This window comes from Pituophis catenifer, unplaced genomic scaffold (genome assembly GCF_029215685.1).
Source record: "Pituophis catenifer annectens isolate HBS135680 unplaced genomic scaffold, rPitCat1.0.hap2 SCAF_8, whole genome shotgun sequence".
Lineage (NCBI taxonomy): Eukaryota > Metazoa > Chordata > Lepidosauria > Squamata > Colubridae > Pituophis > Pituophis catenifer.
This window is the reverse complement of record NW_027256888.1, coordinates 43,293,270-43,315,430: the sequence shown is the minus strand read 5'-3', so window position 1 is coordinate 43,315,430 and position 22,161 is coordinate 43,293,270. Positions and strand designations below refer to the sequence as shown.

General features: G+C 35.9%; 1 protein-coding gene across 3 annotated transcripts in view; it reads right to left on the bottom strand.

The window, feature by feature from the left end:
- SGCZ (sarcoglycan zeta) overlaps window positions 1–20,234 on the bottom strand; it is a 222,232-nt gene extending 201,998 nt beyond the window's left edge. For all 3 annotated transcript variants that reach the window (XM_070948576.1, XM_070948578.1, XM_070948577.1), the window contains exon 1: window positions 20,040–20,234. In XM_070948576.1, coding sequence (XP_070804677.1) covers window positions 20,040–20,234 — 195 coding nt within the window. The remainder of the gene's footprint in view (window positions 1–20,039) is intronic.
- Window positions 20,235–22,161: the final 1,927 nt, after the last annotated feature.

The following is a 22,161-nucleotide window of genomic DNA, read 5'->3' as shown; positions in this document are numbered from 1 at the left end:
TTTTACATGCTTTTGAACTGCTAGGTTGGCAGAAGTTGGGACAAGTAACAGGACTTCCCTCCATTACGTGGTGCTAGGGATTCGAACCGCCAAACTGCCAACCTTTCTGAATAATATTATTCTGAATAGAATAATATGACCATGTAAATACAAATATGGAATCTTACAAGCCATTAAAACAGGAAAAAGGAGCTATATATAATACCCATCATGCTATAGGGATAAACATTATTATTAGAAATATGTAGAAAAAATTAAGAAGTAATAAGAAGGGAAGGTTATTGTCAACCCTGTTCACTGTACCTGTCTACTTCTTTTTATCCTGCAAACATCCTTGCTTCTACTACTTTCATATATTGCTGAATATAGTAGCCATTGTTTTTAAGTTTCTCTCTCAGACTGCCACACCTTTCTTGCACTTTCTATTCCTCTAGAGCAGTGTTTCTCAACCTTAGCCGTTTGAAATTGTGTGGACTTCAACTCCCAGAATTCCCCAGCCAACATAGCATAACATAGCTGGCTAGGGAATTCTGGAAGTTGAAGTCCACATATCTTCAAATTGTCAAGGTTGAGAAACACTGCTCTAGAGTCCAGACCCATTGATTCCTTATTCATACATGTATTTTTCAATTTGATTCATGTTCTATGGAATTTTCTCTACAAGAACCAGGGTCTGAAGCTTTCTAAAACACCACTTGGAAAATAGTTTTTGCTCCAAATGACCATTACTATGTAGCCTCAAATGTAGCATTTGGGACATGTTTCTTTAGCCAATACTGCATGCCATTCCCAGCAGAAGGAACACAGTATCCCTAACTTTAATCCCTACTTTGCCACAGGCCTCAAGGAACTCACCTTGACTCAATTATTCCTTGAGACTTTCCTTCTTCATCACCTTAGTATCATAACACTGAGTGGATGGAGACAATTTTATTGCAAGTAATAAATATTGCATGCAATGTTTATGGACTCATCAATTGTCTTCATTTTGTATCATTGTCCCATCATGAACGATCATAATTGTTTGAAACTAAAGCCAGTTCAATATTAATACAAAATTTATAGGCACTCATTAATTGGATAGAGTAATAAAGGAAGAATTAATTCGTGTGTTAGGTATTCAAGGCGTTCATAGCAAGTTTAAATATTTAAAGACATGCTTAAATCATTAAAAAGTTAGGCACACCAGCTGAACATATGCATAGGAGGCGCCACTGAATTAAACTGCTTTATTATTATTATTTTTAAAGTAGATTCACTTAAGTTGTGTTTGACACTAGGTGTCTTCACAAACATGCCCTATCATGGCAACACTATGGTACTGGTTTTGTTTCAGGATGTCTTTTAAATATCCCAGTCTATCCTACAGTCCTGGGATTTCCTAGTGGTCTCCTATTCACTTACCTTTTCTAATCCTGTGTAAGCTTTTATTGGGGTGGGCGGTTGGCCATTTGACTAAATGTTGCCACCTGTTGTGTGTGTGTGTGCGTGTGTGTGGGGGGTAATGTCAGTAATAGTAACACAACTTCCCAGAGAGGAGTCAGAATATGCCAGAGAAAGGCCCAAGACAAGAGAATGTACGGTCCTGAACTGGAAGAAAAGGATCAGGATAACCTCATGTCATGGAGTATAACTGTTAGGTTAGGTTAGAAGATTATAGCTTTAGTCTGGTGAGATTCTGTCTATTAGATGTAAGCAAATAAAGAACTGGACTTGATTGGATCTCACTGTGTTGTTTTTGGGCTTAGACCTGACATCAATTGATATACAGTTTTATGCTTTTATCTTACCATAATAAAACTATTAAAACATCCATGGTGAGGTTAAAAATCAATCAAAACAATCATAGTAATAATGATAACCATATCACCACCACCTGATCTCCAGAAATGTAAGAGCAAAAAAACCAACAAGAAACAGAAAATAAAACAAGAAGCACAAAGGAAGGTGATATCAGATATAAGGTTCATGGAAAAGATACTTAAAACAATTCAGTTTTGAAAAATTTAGAGTAGTCAATAAGAGGGGGCTAGCCTGATTTCCATCAGGAGGCTGTTTCAAAGTCCAGATGCTACTCCAAATAAGCAGTGCTGTCCAGCCTCACATTCAAATCTCACAGAAATGGGGTATTGCATGAGGTTTCTCTCTTGCTATTCTAACTGGTTAGAGCAGGCTCTGAAGCACACATATTCTTCCTAACATAATATTTATAAAGTATGACTGAACCTTTCAAAGATGATAGATCTGACCTTATCCATGTCTATGGCCTGATCCAACTTACTTGAGATAATATTGGAAATTTGGCCTTGGATCATTGATGGAAGAATGTACAGTGAAATTTCAAATGAATTTGGAAGCCCTGGAGAAAATATCTAAGGAGAGCAAAACATCTAAGAAGGAGTATTGAGGGATCCCCTCCCCTCCTCTTTTCTCATTTACCAGAAATTAGACCAGTTGAAATGGATCAAATGGCAAAGTACTTAGGTGATTTTCAATTGTTGGAGATAGACTTGTTTTGAGATAGACTTGTAATAGGAAGTGATTAAGTTTTCCCGTTCCACAGCTTCCTTTCATAGCCGAATTTTTAAAATTATTTTCATTTTGCTTATGGAGAATTTTGGTAAAGAACTTGCATGGTACAAAATGTCCATTGACTGAAATCAGCAAATTTAATTGGCATAATTGCTCTTCTATTGTAGAAGGAAGAAGGGCCAGCAAAACAAAAAACAAAACAGATGGCAAACCTAATTTAGCACAAAGAGTGTGACTGAATACACTGAGATATAAAGTCAGCCTCATAAAAGCTAAGTACACAAACTCTTTACCTGGATAAACAGAATCTAAGATTTTTAATGGATGTTAATGGAAAAAATATTTGGTCTTAGTAAGAAATATTGCAAGACAAGAATGAAGTTTGATTGGCAGGCAGTGTATGTTTTACTACCTATTCTTGATAAGAATTAGCAAAATCTCTCTATTATTGGCAAAAAATTGCACATTTGCTCTACATAAAGAGATTCCTTTGTTTCACAGCAAACAACTGATAACAACTGTGCAGAATTGAGAAAGACATGCCAAGTTTCTTGGAAGTAGAGATGCTATTTGGAATGGGAATTAGGACTTGCTCATACATTGTTATAGAGAGGAAACTGAATATGAGAGCCAGAGCTTTCATTATCAAGATGCTGCTAATGGAATTATCTCTATCTTCCAATTGCTTGTACATATTTCCATCTGCTTATATTATAGAAGTTATTTCAGTACATCTCTAATGTTTTGGCTACAGAGTGTGTCAAATAGTCCAGAGCCCATTTAAGCTAAGCTTGAAGATGGTTGGAAAATGGTTGGAAATCTCCTTCCTAATATGAAGGTAAAGAGTAAAATTTTGAGAACGCTGTTATCAATTCTTATATTGTGACTTCAAATGCAAAATTATACAAGTATAATTATGAACCGTTGTGGCAAAAAATACAGAAAGAGATGGAAAACTGGAAAAAACTACAACTGTCCTTGTTGGGAAGAATAGCAGCAGTAAAAATGAATGTTTTACCAAAGTTTTTATTTCTTTTTCAAATGATACCAATACTTAAAAAAGATGCAAATCTGAAGGAATGGCAGAAGGGTATCAGTAACTTTGTTTGGGCAGGAAAGAGACCAAGAATAAAGCAAAAAATAATGCAAGATATACGTGAGAGAGAAGGTCTCAAAATGCCCAATTTAAGATTGTATTATGAGGCAGCTGCCCTTTCAGCAATTAGTGATTGGATTAACTCAACAGAAGAGAGAATATTGAATATAGAGGGATATGATTTGGTATATGGCTGGCATGCATATTTATTATATGATAAAAAGGTGGATAAGAATTTTAAAAGTCATATATTAAGGAATGCATTATTACGTGTCTGGAAAAAGTATCAATATAAACTAAACAATAAAATACCTATATGGGCAATACCCAGACATGCGATAGAGAATATAAGTGTAGAACAAAAACAAGATGTGATTACTTACAAAGAGCTTCTTATTATGGAAAGAGGCACATTGCAATTAAAATCTTTGAATGTATTAAAAGAAGAAAGGATAATTCAAACTTGGTTTCAGTATGGACAGCTGCAAGCTAGATGGAAAGAGGATCAGAAAATTGGTATCTTGCAAAATGAGGAAAACTTGGTAAAACAAATTAGAGACCAAGGTCAAATGCACATAAAAAGGTTGTATAATGTATTGATAGAGATAGACTCAGAAACGGAGTTAGTCAAAGACTGTATGATAAAATGGGCAAAAAATATTGAGGAACCAATAATGATGGAAACATGGGAAAAAATATGGGTTAGAAACGTAAAATTTACGCAAGCCCAAAACTTGAGAGAAAATTTTTATAAAATGTTTTATAGATGGCATCTAGATCCTAAAAAGTTAGCTTGTATGTATCCAGGTTTACAATCCAAGTGTTGGAGATGTAAGTGTGATGATGCCACGTATTATCATATATGGTGGACATGTAAAAAAATCAAGGCATTTTGGATTAAAATTTGGTGGATTATGCAAAATATTCTTAAAAAGAAGATAAAGTTTACCCCACAGTTGTTTTTATTGGGTATAATTACAGATTGTATGGTTATAGAGACTAATTTGATTTTGAACTTAATAACCGCAGCCAGACTTTTGGTGGCGCAGTCCTGGAAGAAGGAAGATCTACCTACTATTGAAGAATGGACACTAAAAGTAGTGAATTTAGCGGAGATGGCTAAAATTTCAGCATATTTGAAGGATCACTCAAATGAAAGATATATATTGGAATGGAGAAGATGGATTGACTATATTCAAAATAAATATGGGACTAAAAAGTTTCAAATAGCTTATGAATGAAAAAAAAGATATTTAAGGGAATTCTTATATTTAGTCATGTAAAGGGGAGTTAAAGTGCAAGAGGGAGATAGGCATTTATAGATAGTTTGCATATGTTAGCTTATGTTTGTTAAATGCTATACCCTGTATTTTGCTCTGGGAAGTCCAGGGGGGGGAGGAGGGTTGGGTTGAGAGGGGGGAGGAGAGGTGGGGAAATTGTTTGAAATTTTTTTAAAAAAAAACTTTTCAACAAAAAAAAATTCTATCATCTTCTATTCATAGAATTATAGAAGACAAAAATGTCTACTTTGTATGGTCATGCTTTAAGTCCAATCATATGATGAAAATAAAAATATGTATTTACTGTATGTTAAACCAGCATACTGAAATTGTATTACAGATCATGAATCATGGCCTAGGAAGTCACTTTGATACATTGACTGTCTCTCTTTTTATCTCATATGTTTTAAATGCACTTTTAAGTATAGTCACCATTCTAAGGAGCAGATTTATAAACCCTTTAGACCTATTTATTTATATAATCACCCATCTGACAGAAAATTGACTATAAGGGATGCACAGTAAAAAAATCATAAAATCAAAATATTAAAACAATTAACAATACAATTAAACAAATAAAAAGACATCAGCAATATGAGCAATGTTATTAATAAGAGTCAAGAAAATTGATGCTAAAAACAAGACAACCATGTCATTAGATCATCTTGATCTAAAATTTTTATATTTTTTGTGTATTTATATTTTTTAATGTTATCAATTTTAAAAATTGTTTGTCAACCAGATTCATCTATATAAGATAGATAGCTACATAAATTGAATAAATTAAATTAAGCACACACACACATGTATATACTGATTATATAACTATCAAATGCATGCATTGTTATGTTCACCTTGAAAAAGACCCCAAAATGTCCCTTTCAAAATGTATTTGCCTTGACTAAGAGAACATCCTTTTGAAGAGAAATTTATTTGAATAACTGTTATAAGAAAAACTCTCAAGGAAATGCACTCCATGAAAATTGTAAGTATTATGGAATGTGCTTGTCAGCTCAAGCACACTTTGTACAGGCAACACCTCAACTCAAGCTACATACTCTGGACATTGATTGATTTCTTCAGCTACAAGACCTTTCCAGAATATATTTCACATTACTTTTCTGTGACAGGGAATTGTTTTCATCTTGTCAGTAAAGGTAAATATTTAGAACACTTTACTGTGGTTTTTTTGCACTCGATTACTGTCATTCTCAACATCGTTAACAACCAACTCAAAAAGTCACTTAAAGACAAAGCTCTTCTGTTTTCTCCCATAATGTCCAGCTCCTTTGATTCCTCTGGTCCAATCTTCCCCAAGTTGGAATCTTGGAGAGGAAGCTCAAAGATGGCTTTTGAATCTCTTTTTTTTGGCCATATCTGACCAAAGTTGCTAGAAATCAATGATATAATTCCCTTCCATTTTCAGGTGGGAAAAATATACACATCGATATCAAAGCTAACAAAAGCAAAAAAATATTGACCATGTTCATTCATGTTACATAGCTGCATATTCATTGCATGCTCATTGTATCTTCCCTCTCTATAAATGTTGTAAAGTTCTGGCAACCAGAAGAGATTACTCATGCCTTTAAAATGCAAAGTTCAAACTTAAAATTTAATAGAGTTGTCCAAAACATTTTTTTTTTAAATTTGAACTTGTGGAATGATCCTACTCCAACAGTATTTTTCCACTGCAAATAAGTATTGTTACAGCTTGTCAACATAAACCATATATGTTGACAAGCTGTAACAATACTTATTTGCAGTGGAAAAATACTGTTGGAGTAGGATCATTCCACAAGTTGACATCTGCAATAAAATTAGGATTATCATTAATTGCTTTTTGACTATTATCGAAAGAAACAAACTAACACACTGAAAACAAACCCCGCTGAATCAGAGTTGACATAGGATTGCTCACTAAAACACCAGCTGCTCAATAAACCTAATAGATTTATACAACTTTAGAAAAAAAATATAATACGTACAAACACACAGAGGAAGAGAATGAGAAAACGAGAGAGAAAGCAATATGCCCTATTTAAGGAGTCAATAAATTTTCTCTATAGGTGATTCTACTATTAATACATTTACCTTTGCTATCAATACGTTCAGTACAAATTGTAATCTCACATTATATTCAATCTACAAAGAAATTGCCCATGAACAATCCATTTCTCTTCAGAAACTTTAAGTATCTATTCAAAACAACTTTTCAGTAAGTGCAGGCCCTAGATTTATAAAAAAAATAAAGCAAAATAAATGGAACCTTTAAAGCTATAGAACTTATTTTAAAAATCTTCAAAGCATAGAAGGCGAACATGTTACACAGAAGTTCCTGTGGTTCAACTATAACTCTAAATCCATTAGTTCTGCTTCTCAAAAGTGTTCAGAAAGTGCCTGGTATTTTAGATGAATCATCAGAGCTTGGCAAGTGGAAAACAGTATCTATATAGCAGTCAGTTTTGAGAGACAAACACAGGGTGTGAGTGAGCATACCTGTGACTCAGTGCCATAAGGAGCTGAAATACAGTAGCTGTGTGCCCACTGGGCTTTCAGCTGGAACAACTATGTGTCCACTGGGCTTTCAGTATTGTTTTTCCAACAATGCAGATAAGTGATGTAACAGAACAACCTTTAGTCCTGCCAAATGCTCTGACAATGATCCCTTTTTCCACTTCAGATGGGAACAAATTATATTACAAAGAATAATTTACAACCATGTCATCATGGATTTTGAGGATTTAGGATTGTTACAACTGCTGTTTGGAAGGTCCTGCAGAAAGTCAATATTCGGAAAGCTGCTGGTTCTGATAATATCCGTGGCTGAGTACTTAAAGAGCGTGCTGACCAGCTGGCCACTGTTATATATTCTATATATTCTCTTCTATTGGAGAGATTGATTGGTCGTTATCGAGGTGATACACAGGATTGCCTATATGGTAAGCTGCATTCTTTTTACAAGATTTGCTAATTAATTATGCGTTTTGTCAAAGTTTCACCAGGAGAGTTGATAGAAGGAAATGGAAGGAGGTATTATTTTGAGATATATTTAGAATAAAAGGACAATAACCAGTTGCTTGTTGAAGATACCATGGTACTAGACATCAAGGAAAAAGCAGAGCTACTTAATTCCTATTTAATCTGAGCCTTCTCTAACTGAAGTACAAGAGGCAAATGAATAAGATGTACTAAAGATCAAGATGGCTAAAATAACAAATTTGTTAGTTTGAACCAGTTTAAAATTTTGGGGCTAAGTTATTGGATCTTTAAAGATGGAACATTCCCAGTTGTAGATGGCTCAAACATTGACAGCACTCAGACTTCAGATTGGGTTAGAGACACTTTTTCAACTCCTCAAAACTATAGAACCTCCTTGATTGGCCAGGGATCAAAAGATATAATCATCAGATACTGATGACAACAATCCCTAAATCAGCAGATAATCTCACCTCATGGTTTCATGTAGAAGGGTTTAAAGAATGATCTCCTGCTCCTTCCTACCACCACCTTAAATCCACACCAACTGAAGCTAGCATGAGAGAAAAAAGGAGAACTATCATAAAGCACTCTATTCCCAACCTATGGCATCAACTCAGAAGAAGACCATGATTAATAGTATTGAAAACTACTCAGGCATCAAGTTGCTCAAGTTGGGATAACCAATTCAATCTAGACTATTCCACAGATCATACAACGAACACTGTCTCAGTACTAAATCCAGGCTTGAAATGTGAATGAAACAAGTCATGATATTCAACTTCCTCCTGATTTCTTATCAACTGAAAACTGATCCATCTCTGATTGATAGTTATCAAAAACTGTTGGATTAAAGAATGATATCTTGAGGAGTGATGCACCACTTCCTCTTTCAAAGCAAAAGGTGCTACCTGCTCCAATAGAGAGAATGATGCCACAGCATGGACCCAACCACAGGTCACCTTGGTTGCCTTTATGACATAGGAGTAGCCTGAACCCAATAAACCATTAGTGGATCTAACAGTTCAGAGAACCCCAACAACTGTTGGGTGGGTTAAAGAAGAACCATCTGTTGCAGATACTTTAATTTGGATTTAGTGCACTGAACAGAGGCTTGGACTCCAGGGCTAAATGGGGAATTCTGGTACCTTCAAAAATTACACTACACTAAGTAGTCTCCCTTCTATTGAATCTTCATTCCTTAATTACATAAGATGTTCAATTTAATGTGATTTATCTTAGAAAACACTTGTCAATTTGCTACTTTCCTTGATGTAGAAATATAAAAAAATATATTTTTATATATAAAAATATGAAAAAATATATCACTCAAATCTGATCTCTTATAGAATATTCAATTCTTTCCCCAAATCCTGGAAATTAAAAAACAAACAAACCCATAGATAAATATGGGCATTTTACTTCTAGTCAAAGTTATTCATTTTTATCTGAGGATGCTAAATTCTTACCAGAACAGCAAGGAGTTGCATCCCTTTGCAACAATTCTGCCTTCCCAATGTATTACTAGCAGATGGAGAGAAATGCACTGGCCATTTTATTGAACTGTTTATGTTTGTGTGTGGGTGTGTGTGTGGGTGTGTTTGTGCATGTGTATCTCAGAGTTAGCATTGATTCCTAGTGATTGCTGAACATGCCCCTGCAGTCTTTTTGGCTAGAATTTTGGAAGTGGTTTGCCATAGCCTACTTTACCCTTAGACTGTCCATTGTTGAACCTCACCCCATTCCTAAGAGGTCTTTAAAGGGTGTGCATAAGCACACCAGTGTGCCTACTGTCCCTGTCCTAATGTTCTCTTTTATTGATAACCATTTCATGTATTCATAATTATGTTTATATTTATATCTGTTATCTAATACATGCTTGACTAAATAAATAAATTAAACAAACAAACAAACAAACAAACAAACAAACACTTCCTAGAGTTAAAAGTGAATGATTGGTCCAAAGTCACCCCATTGTCTTTGTGCCTAAAGCAGGTTTGGAACTCATAGTCTCCCAGTTTTTAGGCTGTGCCACTATACCAAACTAGCTTTCTCGATTGAACTGTTTGTACATATTTTTCCATGCATTGATAAATTGGCTTAGGGCTAATTATCGTGTGTGTTGTGGAACTTCTCTTAACTAAGTAGTCTCCCTTCTATTGAAGCAAGTCAGATTAATGCTTTCTCCTGTAGCAATCTCATCATGATTATTAGTCTTCCTAATAGGGAAAAAAAACATATGAATAGATTGCATTCATTGTGAACCTGCTAATATTTTTCTTTGTGTACATGCACTGCTTCCTTTGCACCTTAGATTTAAGTAAATGATTTTGAATTTCTTCTAACCATAGTATGTGTTCTCTAGAAAAACAAAACAAAACAAAACAAAACAAAACAAAACAAAACAAAACAAAACTGCATTTTCCGTATTTGATTAGTTCACAGGATACCAGAAAGTTTGCCTAATTGTTTTTTTTTTCAGAAAAACAGGTTAATAAATAACACCAGTCTCTTAGTGCAACGATCCAGCCATTAATATGGAATTTACAAATAGCTTCATTCTGTGCAGCTAATGGATGCACTCCATGATGTAGCAATTAATATTTGAGGAAGTCTTTTCATTTCTGTTAATAAGCAGCTGTATTTTATAGGCTTATTATCAACATTCTGAAATACTAGCCAGCCAAAAATTTCAGATAAATAGGACACATTATTGTGAAATATTTATAGGTTTTGATTGCTTAAATTGCCTTCTGTGAATCCATTTCCTTTTTCTTTTTCTTTTCCTTTTCTCCATTATCCCACTTCTACACTTACTAATCATATAGTAGACTATTCCTGCTGAGGTTAGCCTTTTAGGAAATATTCTATAATGCCTGCTCTTTTTTGTCCTTTATTTATTTAACCAACTGACTTTTAAAATGAACTGGAGGCACCTGAGGTAATTTTCACTCATATACTCCATAGACGTGCAATCTCTCTATTTCTCTAATAAATGTTTATACACTTTAGTCGGGGGTAGGGTGGCTGGGATTAGTTGATGGTTTTATATTTTTGAAAGCAGGCGGAGTTGCCTCAGATGCACAAGTCATTCTGTTGTAAAGATTTAAGGCAATAGTTCCCCTTTTACAGAGCCCTTAGGTTGCTGTGGTGTGTTTTTAGATGCCACCATTATAAACAAGCCACTGAAAGCAAAAAATTATTGATATACTTATGGGCAACAAGAAAACTTGCTGCCAGGGATATGTAATGTATTGGGTTTGAAGGCAATATTTGGTTTAATGGTGAAACTCATTAAACCAAAGACACCTTTCCCCAGGATCATGCTTGGGCTGCAAGAGGCAGTGTTTTAAGCTAAGTAAAGACTTTCATGCACTTTGAAGCACTTTTTGCCTTCAAATCCAAAGGGCTGCCCAGCCCTGCCTGTTACAACTTGAAGGATAGTCATCTTTTCTTCAACTTGAAAAAAACCCTATCCAACTACTCACTTGTAGCTATGGCTGTCTTCTGGCTGTTTTTAAAGGGAAAAATGAAACAATTGTGGCTACTTCTTGCAGTAAAAGGAATTCACTACTTTTGCTTTTTTTCTTTAATCTTCCAGTTTGGCTCTGTGTGTTAAACAACAGAGCGTACAGGCTTATTTCTCTTCCTCCTCTCCTTTTCCAGAAATATGAGAAGACCAAAAGAACAAGAACTTGCTACAAGAAAATGGATGACTTTCCTGAAAGCCGAAGAAAGCAAGGAAGCATCCTGCTTACTCCCACTAGATTTTCTTTCTTTCTTTCTTTCTTTCTTTCTTTCTTTCTTTCTTTCTTTCTTTCTTTCTTTCTTTCTTTCTTTCTTTCTTTCTTTTTTTTGCAATTTATATGCCGCCCTATCTCCAAGGATTGAAGGCGGCTCACAACAGTAAAAATGCACAGTTCCTCATTAAAAGACAATATAAAATTAAAATTCCAATTTAAAACAATTTAAAATTCATTAAGAAACCCCCCATCAGTCCAGGCTGTGGAACAACCAGGTCTTCAAATTGCGGCGGAACGAGCGAAGGTCAGGGGCCATCCGGAGCTCCAAAGGAAGTTGGTTCCAGAGGGTGAGTGCGCCCACAGAGAAAGCTCTCCCCCTGGGGGTTGCCAGCCGATACTGTCTGTCCGACGGCACCCTGAGGAGGCCCTGTCTGTGGGAACGCACCGGGTGATTGGGAATTGTTGCTGGCTTTAGCTGTGGATTATACATGTTATAAACCACATAACCATTGATTCAAGAAATCAATACATATTAATTCACACCACAATGTGGAAATCTAAAACCTCAGAAAGCTGTTATAGTATCTTTCTCTACAATCTTAATTAACCATCTTTAACAACTGGAAAATACAGATGCTGTTCCTAATTTATACCAAGTGGTATCACAGATTCTGAAAATTCAGGCTGCTTCATTACTATACTTTAGATTCACAATGATTTTTTTTTTCTCCATCCATTGCTAATTTTAAGAAGAAAAAAAAGAAAGTTGATATTACAGTATCTGGGGATTATCTTGGAAGTCAGGATGAAGATTCCCAGTCTGGACAATGGTCAAATAAAAGGCAGCTTACCCTGAAGAAGAAATGGAGTGTGGCAAACATCTCAGAAGGGGCCCTCCCTACTTTCTTCGACTTGCAAAATTCTGTTAATGTAAACTTTCAATAAATATAGAGCTAATAAACCCAGGATTTGACAATACCTACAACATAGGAATAGTTGATGAAGATGATAGAACTTTCTGAGATGGCCAAGTTGATCTGTTTGAGTGGAGAAAAGATAATATCTGTGTTTATTGCTGACAGGATACCTTTATGAACTTTTTGCGTAAAACAGAAGAAAATTATGATCTATGGTTTTGAAAGTTAGATAGGATACATTATAGGAATAAAAGAGTCATGATATGACTTTATCCATCTCTGGGGAGATTGATCTTTCTCTCACAGGGTGCAAGAAGAACTGAGTCCTCTAATGGTTCTTCTAAACGTGATGCTGTAAAGCTGGGAGATGATATGACAGCCATCTGCTTCTCGAGCTTATTATTGCCAGAAAGGAAGGATAAGGTTATATGAACCATAATTCTTATACATGGTTGGCTTTAGGTAGAACACTGAGTGAAGCATACCCAGAAGATAGAGGGTGGCAGAAGGTTTTACCAAGCTCCTAACCTAAAATAGGACAAGAAGATCCAGAGGTCTCTGACTTTTTTGCATTTATTCAAAGTACCTGTTGTGACCTAGGCTCACTTAGTCACTACCAGACACAATTAGTCCCAAACAAAACTATTTTATTATAACAGCTGAGAATTACTTCATTCCCAGCATAGTCCAAATTAATTCCAAAACAAGTCCTTCAGAAAAAGTCCTTCAGGCTTATTACAAACCTTTATCTTTTTTGGCATCCTGCCAAAGGCCTTTCTTGGCAAAGTCCCACAAAGTTCAGAAACAAGAGATGCCGACTGGAAACAGATTTAGCAATGTTGCTTTCCTACAAAGAGCCCAAGAGCCTTTGCTGCTCTTTTAAGCCTTATGGGAGGGGCCAATCATCTCCTGGCCTTACTACTGAGTCATCCTTTTTGCTTTAGCTGCTCCTGCTTTCTGGCAGCTCTGTGCATGTGTGCACTAGGAGCAGGCTCTTCCTGTTCCTCTGCCTCTCTGCTGTCGACTCTGGAGACTCCGGAGTCCACGCATCACTCCCAGATGGCCCTGGCCCAATCTCTGCCTCCAACGCAGAGCCCTCATCCGGGCCTTCCCCAGACTCCAGGGCTGGCCCATGTTCCTCCCCAGCCTCCTCACTGTCCGACTCAGCTGCTAGTTCCGTGGGTCTCCGTAGGGGACCACAACAGTACCCTAACTCATTTTTAACTAAAGGAGCACTCAGAATGGATTATAAATATCAATAAGAGCTTGAGTGGCACAGCAGACTAATGCTACTGTTAAAAGGTAGTATTTAGCTTCCAGCTGCCTGCAATTACTGTGAGTTCAATTCTCACCAGGCTCAAGGTTGACTCAGCCTTCCATCTTTTCTAAGGTAGGTAAAATGAGGACCCGGTTTGTGGGGGCAATAAGCTGATTTTGTATAAAATATACAAAAGTATGAAGGCTATTGCTTAGCGCCTTGTAAGCCGCCCTGAGTCTCTGGAGAAGGGTGGCATATAAATAAAAAAAAAGAAAAAAAAAAGAAGCAGGTTCATATTTGTATTTTGGTTCTAAAAAGCTAAACGGCAATGAAACCTATGTTTACTATGCTATAGTATAAAATTATTAGGATCTGAATCAATATGGCCAGTCCATTTATATTTCAATTTGGAGGAACAGATTTTAGAAAGGAATAGACATACCAAGCTTCCCTGCACTGATTAATACAAATGGAGAAACATAAGATTGAAACTATTTTCAGGAATGTGCAGTCTACATTTTATCTAGAAGATTAAATACTGAATGGATGACAAATAATCCCAAGCAAGAATCTAGGAGAGTGGAATTATATGATTTCGTTTAAAAACATCTCTCAAATTTTATTTTTCTTCATGTCCCCTATTTTCTATCATATTATACTGAAATGGCAAATCATTTCAAATCAATTTCATCATCAAAGTATTAATGCTCGCAAATGGATATTTCATCACAACAATCTGATTTTATTAGATCCCTCTGGGGTCTGTGATTACCCTTTGAGGTTTTACACCAAAGACAGAAAACAGATCACATTCATTTGTATTAAATAAATATACCATGATAGCTTCCCAACCCTCCCTAATTGACAGGGAAAACAGAGCAATGATATATGAAAAGAGCATGTTGCCTTAGCAGTTTTCTCCTCAGATAACTATTTACCAAATGCCAATGAATCAAATGCCAGAATTTTGAATGCACACAAGTCAGTGACTTCAGAGTGACAAAGTGACAGTTGCCCTTGGGGAAAGGATAATATTTCGAGCTCCTCTATCCAACAAACAACAGGGGTCTGGATCTAATAACATGTGTCAGGACAATGAGTGATGGAAAAACAAAAGAAAAGAACTGAAGTTAAAGGTTAATTTTTTTTGCTGCTGAAATGATTAATTCATAGAGATTTTCAGGAAAGAAATAGAATTGCATCAGATTTCTGTGACGACAAAAGTACAAACTTTCAAACCAAATTTAGAACAACTCTTTAAGCCAGTGAAAGAAACTTACTTTAAAAGCAAACAATATCCTCCCTGCACATACATGCAGAAGAAAACCTTTGTCTGGTCCTCCATTACAACAATTGTGGAAACTTTTATTTCAATACAAGATAAGATGTAACATAGGGAATTTTGGAGAACCAGATTCAAAAGAATCAGCTCGTTTTGACCAAAAGTATCAGTTAAAACATTAAGAAAACTAAGATTATGGCATCCGGCTCTCTCAATTCCTGATAAATAGATGGGGAAGAAATGGAGGTAGTCACAGATTTTATTTTCCTGGGCTCCGAGATCATCGCAGATGGGGACTGCAGCCAAGATATTAAAAGATGCTTGCTCATGGGGAAGAAAGCTATGGCAAATCTAGACAGCATACTAAAAAGTAGAGACATCACCTTTCCAACAAAAGTGTGTATAGTCAAGGCTATGGTTTTCCCAGTTGCAATGTATGGCTGTGAAAGTTGGACCATAAGAAAGGCTGAGTGCCAAAGAATTGAGGCCTTTGAACTATGGCGCTGGAGAAGACTCCTGTAAGTCCCTTGCTCTGCAAGGCGATCAAACTGGTCAGTCCTAGAGGAGATCAACCCTGACTGCTCTTTAGAAGGCCAGATCCTGAAGATGAAACTCAAATATTTTGGCCACTTAATGAGAAGGAAGGACTCACTGGAGAAGAGCCTAATGCTGGGAAAAATTGAGGCAAAAAAAGGAGGGGACAACAGAGAATGAGGTGGCTGGATGGAGTCACTGAAGCAGTAGGCATGTTCTTAAATGAACTCCAGAGGATGGTAGAGGACAGGAAGGCCTGGAGGAACATTGTCCATGGGGTTGCGATGGGTCAGACACGACTTTGCAACTAACAACAATAACAACATGAGTTAAAAAGTCCTTATGATATGCATTTGTCTCAATTGGTATCTGTCTTGTGTGTTTTTGTGTAGGCAGGCCACATGATCAAAGTGCCTATGGTCAAAATAACTATTCTTCAGGAAAAACACTAAAGGGAGTGGATCATATCCATCCTTACTGGTACATTGGAGCAATGCTTTTTAGTCCCCATTATCCATGTTTTGGTTTTCTGATCATCCCAAGAAAACTTCATTTGGATAAGTGGATAGGAAAAAAACAGCTATTACAAAGATGCTAAAACATATGGAAGAGAGAACAAAGCCATCTTAAACTGCTTAGCAACAATTAAAATGCGAAAATATGTTTGGTGTAATGCAAACATTGTTGTTTCTTTAATCTGCCTTTTTTGTTTGTTTGACTGTTTTCTGTCTCAGTGTCTGATTCCGAGAAGAAGAAAGCCTTTGTAGCCAAATGTGCATTTATATTAGAGAGCTACTATCTCTCTCTTTTTTTAAAAAAAAAAAAAAGTCCACTGAAGGAATATGAACCTGAAAAAAAGATTTTTGAGGGGCATGAGTATATTAGTATGCAATAGGGTATCACATTGTCATTAAAATATAAGTAGGGGGTTATTTTAAATGTTTACTTGTTATAAATACCAGAGTCTGTGAAATAGATCAGTTTGTTCTCAGTCCTTCTCTCTCCATTCTACTCTCTGTAAGTCACTCTCTCCCTTTAATGGATCCCTCAGTGTTTCAAGTGCATTACATGTCTCTAATCCATTTTGAAAAATAAATATTATGAGATTTGAAATAGAAGATCTCTAGGATTGTCCACGAAAGTCGCTATTCAAGCAATAACAGGTTTGGGAAGCATCATGTGTAAAGGTGGATCTTTGGCAGTAACAATAAAATACATTAATAATGCATGACTTTGTAAACAACAGATAAAACAACTCAGAAAAATAGTCAATACCATAAAATATGTTAGATCTCAGGATCTTTCAAGAGAGATGAATATAACTAGCATTTTCAAACCCACTTGTTCAGAATCAGATATGAAATAAACTTCAACTGCTGTAGGAAAATATATGTGTCTATGCATATTTGTGAAAGCGGACCAAAGAAAATTAGGAATTTCCATACTCTTTGAAATACTTAAGAATTGCTAATCAGCTCAAAGGGCTATCTTGTTGAAAATTTTCAATCAAGCAGTGATCACTCAGATGCATGTAAGAAACCCGAGCGGGACATAAAAGCAATAGCCTCTTTTATGTTTCTCCCTAGCAACAGGAACTAAAGGCAAACTGCCTTTGATTCTGGAGGTAATGTACAGCCATCAAGACATTCCCAGCACTATTTTCCTAAAGTTGGTTTAGGGTCCCTTAAACAAAATAAACTCTACATATATGACCATCAGCACAACTGACACAGGACTTTGTCCACTTTTGCTTATCTCTCCAATTCTGTAACAATCCTCAGACCACAAATATCTACATTATTACAAGTGGCCAGCCCTTCCAGGTAGGCTACCGTAAGTCAGAAAATATAACCTGCTAGACTCCACTGTATTCCGGTCAGGTTTAATAACAGAACCTTGAAGGCCTGCCAGAGTTTCCCTCTGCCCCTTTTATACCAGACAGATCTAGATGAAATTATCTTCAGTTTTCCATATTACCTCTTTTCCAAGGACTAAAAGGTTGGTTATTTTCTCTTTTACCTGCTAATGGCCCTTGTATATTCTTTCCAACATTTTCTTTTTCTTTTGCCTCTACACTGGTTGCATTATAGAATTTCATAAGAGCTTTACTATCATTGCAATTTTTCATTCCAAGCTAAAGCGCGATTCCTATATGTTTTCAACTCAGCTATATTCCCAAGGTGAATCTGCAATATACCATTGTTTTAATGTTCATGTCTTTAATGGCGGGCTAAAGGGTTTTCTAGTGTTCCCACCACCGTAACTTGTTATAAGAAAGTTGAACTTTCTGGTTCTTACTATTTACAAGTCATGAATATATTTATATAAAACATTTATGGCCATGGCAAATAAGATTCTTTTCTTCTCATACATCCATGTGACATTAAAATATGAGAGAACATTTCATGTTTTCTAGTCCTTTGCTTGCTTGTTATCATGCGGAAAAAGCCTACCTTAAATAATGATCTGAAATGTTTTATAGACAGATTTCCCTCCACTCTGGACAATTTTGGTCTAGTTTCCAAACCTTCCTTTATGATTTTTTAGGGTATTCTTTTTAGAGTAAGAGGTGTGTGTGTGTGTGTGTGAGAGAGAGAGAGAGGGGGGGGGAGGGAGGGAGGGAGAGAGACCCATTTCCCACAGAAAAGAAAACAACAGGAGCCATAAAACCTGGGTAGGCATGGCTGGGGTGAGGGGGGGGGGGTCATGTGTGTGTGTGAGAGAGAGATCCAGATTCTATACTATACTTTGAACAATAGAGTTCCGATAGCTCTTGTGGGGTTTGTGTCATGAACTACCATCCAAAGGGCAAACAAGTAATTCTAGCCAAAGTACCACAGCAATTCAAGTGGTTAGTTAGGTTTAATGCCAAATATAAATCCTAATCTGCAGTGTTGCATAACCCTAACCCTATTCTCAATTGCAAGTTCAATGGGCTTAGTACTTGCTTAAAACAAATACTGTGGTCAAGCTAAGGGGTCAAAAGCATTGACTTTAGGGAATTGTTTCTTTTTTCAATCAAATTCATATGCTTGTGTACTAGAAAAAAGACTGAGACCTGGACGTCAGTGTGAAAAAAAGTAGAGTGCCTTAAATAGTCTCTTACACGATTACCGGGTATGCTGAGATTCTACTAGAAACAGGAAATAAATCTAATTTTAAAAATTCATTTTAAAAAGGATCCAAAGATAACTTTTTGCAAAACTAAGATTACACAGGCACTCCCCAATAACTCTTTCTTGTGGTTTCTTTTTAAAAAAATATTATTTATTGTTTTATTAGAAAGAGTAAAATATAAAACAAGCAAGCAAGCAAACAAACAAAATGAAACAAAGCAAAAGCATACATTTAACCTTAACAACAACAACAACAACAACAACAACAACAACAACAACAACAACAGGAAAAAAATAGTGTACAAAAAAAGAGGAAAAAGTGATCAAATAAATTTAATATTTAACATCTACAATCCCTCCTGGCTGGGTGCTGAAAAAAAGAAATAGCAGTAAATTCTCCTTCCCTTTTACACACACACACAAACACACAAAGAAAGAAGAAAAAACAGTTAACAGATTAGGCTAAACATTACACTAATCTTCAAATTCCTCTGTTAACCATCTGATACTATATTTAGCGTGTAGAAATTCCACAAACGGTTTCCAGTCTCTTATAAAGCTATCTTGTCCATTATCTCTAATCAAAGCAGTTAATTTCACCACGTCTGCTAATTCAGTCAATTTCAAAATGATTTCTGAGTCTTGGAAAAAGTGGCAGATGTAGCAAAAGGCATTTGCATCAAAAAATGCCAGAGGCACATATTTTTTCTTGGGCCATTCCTTTTTTAAATCAGAGCAGTAGGCTTTACTCTTTCTATCAGGTCTTCTTTTGATAATCAAAGTATTCTGGAGAACCTTTCCAGAGCCATCGACCTTGTGGTAACTCTACTATTGAGGCCAGAAAGGATGCCATTAATTCAGGCCAATCACTTGGCTTGATCTTGTCTTCTTTGTTCCCTTTTGGGGGTTCAGTTCCTACATTCCAGCCAGAATTGTCATTGTTGAAAGTTCTGAAATAACTGTCTTGATATTTTCTTACAAACTACAAGAATTAATAATGGATACTTATTGGAGCTAGATGAGCATAGCATCTATTAGCAATGGTCAGCCAGATTGCCTCAGAAATAAAAGTATTATGTTCTATGTTGAGAATCAGAATCAATTAGTTCTGCGCTTAATAATTAAGAGTTATATATATGAACATTCAGTTAACAAAAGGCAAATGACACTTTATTCCACCATTGTTTTACTCCCCAAATCCTCAAAGCTGTTTGAAAACTGAAAGATAACACTAAATAATCATATCAAATCCCTTTAACATTTATAAGCCACATACTTTCCACTCCAGAAAGTGCTACTTACCACTGTGAAATTCATTACTTTCAGGATCCATATTGTCATGGCTAAATTAACGATCATGGTAACCAATAGCAAGAGGACAAAGAAGTATAAGCACCTCTTTCGCCAGCCATAAATCCCTACTGGATAAAGTTGAGGATTTTCTGTTCTTGGCAGACTGTTTTGCTGTGTTGCTAGTATATACTGTTCCCGTGTCATCTATTAGAAACAACAAAAAGAATGCAAAGCATTAAATATTTATCCGAACAATTAAAATATCCTCAGGTTTTTTTTTTAACTAAGTGATCCTTAAGAAAACCCTTTTTTGTCTTCTGAGAAAATGATTTTTTACACTGTTAGAAGAATTAATTTGGTCCAATTTTCAGAGTTGGGTCATGAATAAACATATAGTACACAATAAACACCAATGGGCTGCTAGAAATAAGAGTTTATTCATTCAACCATGTACAATGGTTGATAGAAGTCTACCTCTTAGGGGTCTACCACCAGAGGTATATAAAATAACAAACAAGCTTTGATGTTAGATGTTTAGATATGCAGATTGAGGAGCTCCTGCTTTGGGCTTTGATCATTTAGACATGTGTTGAATATTGAAGATGGGTGAAGTCTGGGAAGGAAGATCCTCCATAGGTGTAGATTATTATGAGGGGATCTGGCATCTTCCCTTACCTTGAGGAGCCAGTGAGGTGGTAGTCTGAGGGTTAGGACTGTATGCTTATTCAGCAGTATAGACGGCTGCTAAAGGAGAGTAGGGGCAAATGACAGGCTTTTAACGTCTTTTCTATGTAAATTGTAACAACACACAAAGCAGAGCTAAAAGAAACTAAAATAACAAATGTAATTTTTTTTGTGGCAAAGATTCATGCATTTCCAGAAACTGAGCAGGACCTCAGAACTGATGTCCACATCTTGATGTCTATGCAATTTCATTATTTCTCACAACCTAAGTAATTACATACTACATGATAAGTACCTATTGTAACTTACATATAAGATCCTGTCCTTTCTTGCTGTTCTTCTCCCTCCCTTATGCATCCCTCCTTTGAAGCTTTGTCATACTACTATTCACTCAATGCTTTCTCTGAATGACAACATGCCATACCCCTCAGTCTAGAAATAAAAGTTCACAATGGCAAAATAAAGTCCACCTTTAAAGTTGAGCTTGACTCCTGCTTAATCCATGGAAAGATCCAGTTAGTTTTAAAAGCTAGGACATGGAAGTGGTTAGTCACTGCCTACTTTTAAAATATCTTCCTTAGCAACATATGCAAAAAATTGGAAACAGGAAAGAATCCCAACAGAGGATGAACTGATAGATAAGATTTTAGAATGCCCGGAGATGGACAGATTAACAAAAGAAATTAAGGAAAAAGAAGAGAAAGATTATTATAGAATATGGAATAAATGGTATAAATGGCTCGAGACTAGAAAAAAAGAACAATAATGATAGAGAGAGAAGATTAGAAGTACAATATATACATATAACAAATGTATGGAGAGGAATAAAAATATATATAGCAGGAATGTAGAAATGTATAATATTAAAGATATAATGAAAATATATAGAACTCCATAGGGGGAAGGGAAGGGGGAAAAAAAAGAAGAAAACAAGGGGAAGAAGAAGGAGTTTTAGACTAAGATATAGGGGAAGAAGAATAAAATAACAAATGGAAGACCACTATGAAACAATGCTTAAAAATGATAAGATATTTAAATGTTGTATGTTGTGTAAATGTCAAATATGTGTTTTAATAAAATTATAATTTTTTTTAAAAAAAAATCTTCCTTAGCAAGCCTACAATCCTAGAATTTCCTGATATTTTCACATCTAAATATCAGCCAGATCAGTTCCTGTTGTTGCTATTGTTTTTACAGCAACCTAGATCAACTCATTTACCTACAGTTTACATGAATCCCTGCTCTAGTGTGACCTGAGTGTAAACCAGTAACTCTGTAGTCCAGAGATCTTCAAACTTGGCCGCTTTAAGACTTGTGGACTTCAACTCCCAGAATTCTCCAGCCAGCATAGCTGAAGTCCATAAGTCTTAAAGCAGCCAAGTTTAAAGACCTCTGCTGTAGTCAGTCTCAAAATTCAACATCACAAAACCCTTTAACACAGCAGATG